The sequence below is a fragment of the Thamnophis sirtalis genome, unplaced genomic scaffold (genome assembly GCF_051295495.1).
Source record: "Thamnophis sirtalis isolate CommonGarterSnake01/CBP01778 unplaced genomic scaffold, rThaSir2_p1.2 scaffold_12, whole genome shotgun sequence".
Taxonomy (NCBI): domain Eukaryota; kingdom Metazoa; phylum Chordata; class Lepidosauria; order Squamata; family Natricidae; genus Thamnophis; species Thamnophis sirtalis.
The window spans coordinates 39,834,779-39,840,778 of NW_028261392.1; the positions used below are offsets into that span (position 1 = coordinate 39,834,779).

Genomic DNA, 6,000 nt, shown 5'->3' on the forward strand with positions numbered 1-6,000 from the left:
GTTTCCCAAAGTAACAGAAAGCTCACAAGTTTTATAAATAATAAATAAAAATAAATAAAAATTTGAAATAAACTGTGGATGTAGAATGTTACTCTGTTCAAGGCTAAGCTGACGATACAAAAATGTAAGGTATTTTAATTGAGCTTGTTTCTACAGATCAAGAAAACATTCCTGTGGAAAGCCAGCAAGGAGCACATGCAGCACCAGCTGGTAAGATAAAGAGCTTTTAAAAATTACATATACATCTTTCTTCACCTGCAAAAGTGTGATTTTGTGCAGCTTCCCACGTAGGTAATTTTATCAAGCCACACCTATAGTGCCCCATTTAAGAAAAAAACATGGTTTTCTTAAGCCTAGTGCCTTCATTTTCTTTTATTGCTAATTTTTGTATTGTAGATTAGATACAGTTAGTTCAATTAAGAGAACCAACTGGATCATTGAAATAGGCCCTTGGAAATAGGTGGGATTTGCATGGAACTATTTTAAGCTCATTTGAATTTGATGGTAAATACTAAGCATTGCTCAGACTAGATTTAACCAGACATAATTACTGCATATAAAACAAAGCTCATGCTATTAGAATTAGGTTCCATTTTGCTCCTTCCACAGAAGACTGTGGGAATCTTTTCTTCATTTGTTTGTCACCCTGCAAAGTTTCAAACAATCTTCAAGTCACAGAGAATCCAGGTTTATATATATGCATACTTGACTTGCCCTTTATCATTTTATCTTTACTTACAGCTTTTCTCTAACACATTAAAAACTTTTCCTAATGTTTTTTTCAATGTTTAATCAGAATCTTGAAATCTAAGAATCCTGATATACATCAGAAATTGGGAAATATAAGTCATTTTAGGATTTTTTTTTTAAATGAAGAAAATTTCAAAAGTAAAAAGAATAATTGCCATAAAGAAATAATGGAACTGGGTTGATAAAAAAGCCCAACTGGTTACATTTAATCTAAAGAAAATAGAGGCAAAGCTGCCCTATCTGTCTTGACTTTTTGTTTATTTTTAACTTTAAAATAAGGAAAGCACCAGTCACTATCCTCTTCATTTACAATTACGCCTCAAACTCACAAAGAGTATTTAAAGGAAACTGAGTGACAGATTTTGGCAATATTTTACAACCCACCTGATTGAAGAAAAAAAATGAAGAAAGTAGACAACCTTAGACAAGCAGTATGCTCTTTCTTTAAATACTTAAAATATTAAATACTTTCTTAAGATAATTTGTTTAAATCTGGTAAGAATCAAATGCATTTAGTGATGTTTACTTCCAAGTGTGTTCAGGATTACAACATTAACTGGAAAAATTAATACTTGTAATTATACATATAATTATAAGTTGGCTAAGACTGAAATGAGTCAGAAGTTTGACAGTAGCTTTCTCTTAGTGGGTCAAGAGTAATGACTGAACCACCAGAGAATTTGCTATGTTAATTGGCCAAGTTATAGTGTATCTTAAGTTCACCTATTTCAAAAGGCAAATATGAAAATAAAAAAAGCTCTACATATATCTTTGTGACTTCCTTAAGTGGGATAAAATGTAACAGTTGAAAAATTGTATTGGACTACAAGTAGTAAAATATGATTTCATAATTCTCCATCTGTAATTTTTAAGCATTTCAACCCCAATTAATAGCTTGTTTATTTGTTATTTAAGCCCATACTAATAGCTTAGATGTTTGTTATTTAAGTGTTTTTATAAATAAAAAGGGGGAATCTCTACCTGTAAGGATGGAAAAGATGTTAGCCTGCTTGGAAGATTTAAAGTATTATATTTAGCTATAACTTTCAGTTGTGGCCTATATGTTTTTCATTTTCTGTCTGTTTAGGTTGTACATAGTAGTAGAGAATATAACCTTTTTCATTATTTTCCCCTTTTAGTTCAGCGTACACTTTTGCAGAAACAATAGCAGAATTTGATATGAAGAGAAGACCAGAAACTGGATTTATAGCCTGCATAATTCCCTGAAGGAGCAACACAATGGAATTGCGAAGTAGATCTTTAAAATAGGCCTGTTGAAACATCTTTAGAAAGGAAGTGTGATGTTTCTAACCAATGAAAAATATTTTCATCCACCATTTACCCTTTGAAGTTCAATTGTACACAGGGTGATTATTGTTTTTCAAATGTATTTTTATGGTGTTTGTTGTTGATTGGATTAAAGTTTTTTTCTCTTCTTTTTTTTTTTGTAGCAAGAACCTTGAAAAGGGAGATGTGTATAGTTGTAAAATACCTTCAGGCAGATTGTTCACTAAGGAAAGCTATGTATAGTAAATATCTCCGAGACGTACAGTTTGGCTTTACATACTAATGCATAGCACACCATATGGATAAGGCCAGCTATTTAGATATTGAGGGTGAAGCACAGTTGAAATTACATGTTATAAATATGTAAGAATCGATATAGGGCTAAGTCCCCTTGTCCCTGAATTTCCATTCATAAACATTAACATTTTTCCTTCTGCATGTTCTTGATCACATTTAGAAAATTTGACATGGAGCAAATGCCTTATCTGACTAGCAAACCTTTTGAAATTTTATCATTATATACAAATACATAGGAATTGAAGGCATTAAAAATCTAAGTTGCCTTAATGTTTTGGCTCAGAAATAATTTTAAAATAATCCTTATCTTGAACATGTTTGCATCTTAAGGTTTATTACTTGTGTGTAGTGAGGCTGTATTTCTCAACTGCATGATGCTGGAAACAAATGGGATTTTAAAGAACATGCACTGTGGTCCTTCAGGCTTTACAATACTTTATTGAAATGAAATCCAAAACACTTTATAACCATAAGATAAATCTCTCATCTTTACATCAAGTTTGCTTAGGGTTAGTGTGGGAAATGTTTGCTATGCCTCCTAATTCCTACTGCCAACATCTGCCATTGGTAGGCCTTAATTAAATGTGGGAACATAGCTAAGATATATAGTGGCTTGGGTTCTTAGGCCAATTATGACCAAATATGATAGGGATATGGATCCTGGATTTCAATCACAGGTTACGTGAAACAATCATATTGGGACACAGCCACATCCCTTCCCTCACTGTCAAATCAACAAGGGAGCCTCTTTATATTAACATTTTCGTTAAGGTTTTGGAGTGGTAGTAGGAAGAACTCAAGGTCTAACCTTGCTTAGTCAAGCTTGCTTAGGGTTAGCATTCTGTCTAGGAAATTCGGGAAATTGAACTCTAAACATCTTAAAGATGCCAAACTTGAAAAACATTGGTTCAAATAAACTCTTTCCAATTCTGTGATTTTTTTAAAAGTGATAAAATTGCATGATAATAATTTAGAGCTACCACAAAATTTTGGTGATATTATTTTGAGGAAGTTATTTTGGGGAATCATCCGTAGCTGGATGCTACTCGCCATTTTAAAGTAACTTATCAGAGCTGTTTATTACTACTTTCAGGGAGGGGAATAAAAGGTGAGGTCTGGAGCAGGCACATTCCTTGCTAAACTATAAACTTAAATAAGCATGTGAATTAGTCCAAAATTGGCTCTTCTTTTGCTCTTTATTCCATAATAAAGTAACTTTTCAGTAATGGATTTGCTGCTTAAAATTACTTAAAACTGCATGTGCCTCTGATTACAAATTTACCTTGCAGTTCATAAGTGCCCTACTAGTTCTGTGCTTTACATTTCATAAAGACTTATTTGTGCAATATTTTTCAAAGAACGCACAATAAACTTCAATTGCAGATGCCTTATGTACAATACCTTGAAGTGCCAACATATTAATTGAGTAGAAATATGAGCTGAGTATTTTATATTGTTTCATTAAAAGGAGATTTGGAAATGGTCACAATAATATCCTATTATTAAATTTGTGATTTAAAAAATGAAACTGTCAAGAAATGTGGGTGCCATATTATTTAAGGGGAACTCATGTAATTTCAAGTTAAGTATCATGCCTAAGTAAATTATGTAAATCTTTGCATAATGTGATATGTACATACATAGACTTCTAGACATGAATATTGGGCCAACTTTCAATTTAAATTAGATACAAGTTAGCTGTATAAGCAATGCATGGATGTTTAAGCTGCCCTTTGCATTTTAATAAACGAAATATCAGTTTTGGGTCATGTGAATGTAGCATACGTTCAGCACCAAATCTTAATAAATTCAGCAAGAACCTGCATTTTGAAGAAAAATGTGTGCATGAATTTGATTGCAATTAGCTTTTGATAAGTGGCAATATTTTGCTATAATCCTTATTTTGTGAACCAGGACTCATGCAAAAAATGATTGCTATTAATAAAGATATTTCCATGTTATTACTGAACAGAAAGACTTTAGTTCAAACCATAAATGAAATACTTGTGGCAAACTTGTGGCATCATTTATTGAATAAGCTGTCTTCATCTATTTGTTCTTCCTCATCCACCAGCAGTCTAGGTAAAGGAGACAACTAATGGTTTGTTTTCAGTTTATCATTTGTTTCCCTTGTCCTTATCTGCAGCTAATGAGAGAGTATCCCCATGATTTATCATAAACAAAACCCTGGGGACAATTGTTTGGCTAGTTGGAATTGAAAGCACACTGCAGAGTTTAAATAATCAAATCCAGACACCTGTCTACTACTGAGGAAGAGAAGAACCAGCAGATGCAATAGCAATAGATACATTAGCAATGAGTTGTCATGTTATTCCAGTATGTTCAGACTTTGCTATAAAAATAATGAGAATATGTTTGGAATAAGCACTTAATAGTGTATCCTATACATTTTAATTTTTAAAAATTGGAATAAAGTGTCACATAGTACTGTATAATATTCCATGTAAATGTGTATAAGAATGTGCAGACGGGGCTACACTTCTGCATGTATTTGGATGTAAATACCATTGAACTAGATGGTATTGTTATTTGGAAAGATTGCATATGATTAGACCATTCATATCTAAAGCAAATCATTGCCATGGGTTGATGATACGATTCATGCATGACGTAAAATATATCTATGGTTCAGTATGTTTAATTTTTAAGTAGATTTATGGCTCTTTAGATTATGAGAATCTCTAAATATTTGGTAATTAAAACTTGTCATTTGTTTTTAATAAAGAAATCTAGAGTTTATAGAGTTTATAGAGTTTATAGAGTTTATTGGGATTTATAGGCCGCCCTTTTCCCTGAGGGGACTCAGGGCGGCTTACAACCACAAGGGAGGGGGGTGCAGTGTCAAAACAACACAGAATGTGAACAAAGAAAAAAATAGTAAAAACACAACTTTCGTTCAGCAATCTAAAATCTAAATCTAAAATTATTTGTCTGGTTATTTTGAGAGAATTACCTTGTGGGATAGAATTTTCTATTTTTAGAAGAGGTCTAGAAAGGTCTAAATCAAGTAGAAGTGTTTATGAAATAGGAACATCCATTTGTTGACCAGATAGGTACCTGGATTCATTTTGATGAAAAGATCAATGGCACATAATAGAATATCCAGCATAAACATATTCCAAGAGAAACACAGGCTAATTCAAGTCAAATATATTTGTACAGCTACATTAGCACAATATGTTCTAGGAATGCCATAGTGAACAACTTTTTGATGTTTTGTTTACAGTAGCAATTCCATTGAGAAATTAGAAAATGGTGCTACTTCTCAGATGCATTTACATTTAGAGGATTGTGAAAGCTAAGTGATCCAAGACAAAGCAAGATAGTTGTTTTTCATTCGATCATCAGTTCAAGGATATTCTCTTATGGAAGATAAATCAATGCCATTCGAGAAAGTAATGTTTGCAGCAAAATGTAATGATGTATGAAAAAAATCTAATTATATGATGATGCTTCAAATTTTGGGCTCCCAGAGAAGGTATACAAAAATATAGGCAACCATTAGATAGATGGCAGCAAAGGATTGGACCTTCCTGTATCTCTGCTGCTATTTAGTTGTCTTGAGTTTCTGCAATTCAGGTGTAGTAACCTGACTAAATTCTGCAGTTTCTAAATCATGGAAACTTGGTTCATGTTTGTGCTCTA

General features: G+C 32.6%; 1 protein-coding gene across 1 annotated transcript in view; it reads left to right on the forward strand.

Annotated features, from left to right (window-relative positions):
* The window catches only part of LOC106538272 (uncharacterized), a 37,755-nt gene extending 32,663 nt beyond the window's left edge, over positions 1–5,092 (forward strand). The window contains exons 10-11 of the mRNA XM_087726595.1: positions 157–210; positions 1,890–5,092. Coding sequence (XP_087582721.1) covers positions 157–210; positions 1,890–1,918 — 83 coding nt within the window. The 3' untranslated portion in view covers positions 1,919–5,092. The remainder of the gene's footprint in view (positions 1–156; positions 211–1,889) is intronic.
* Positions 5,093–6,000: the final 908 nt, after the last annotated feature.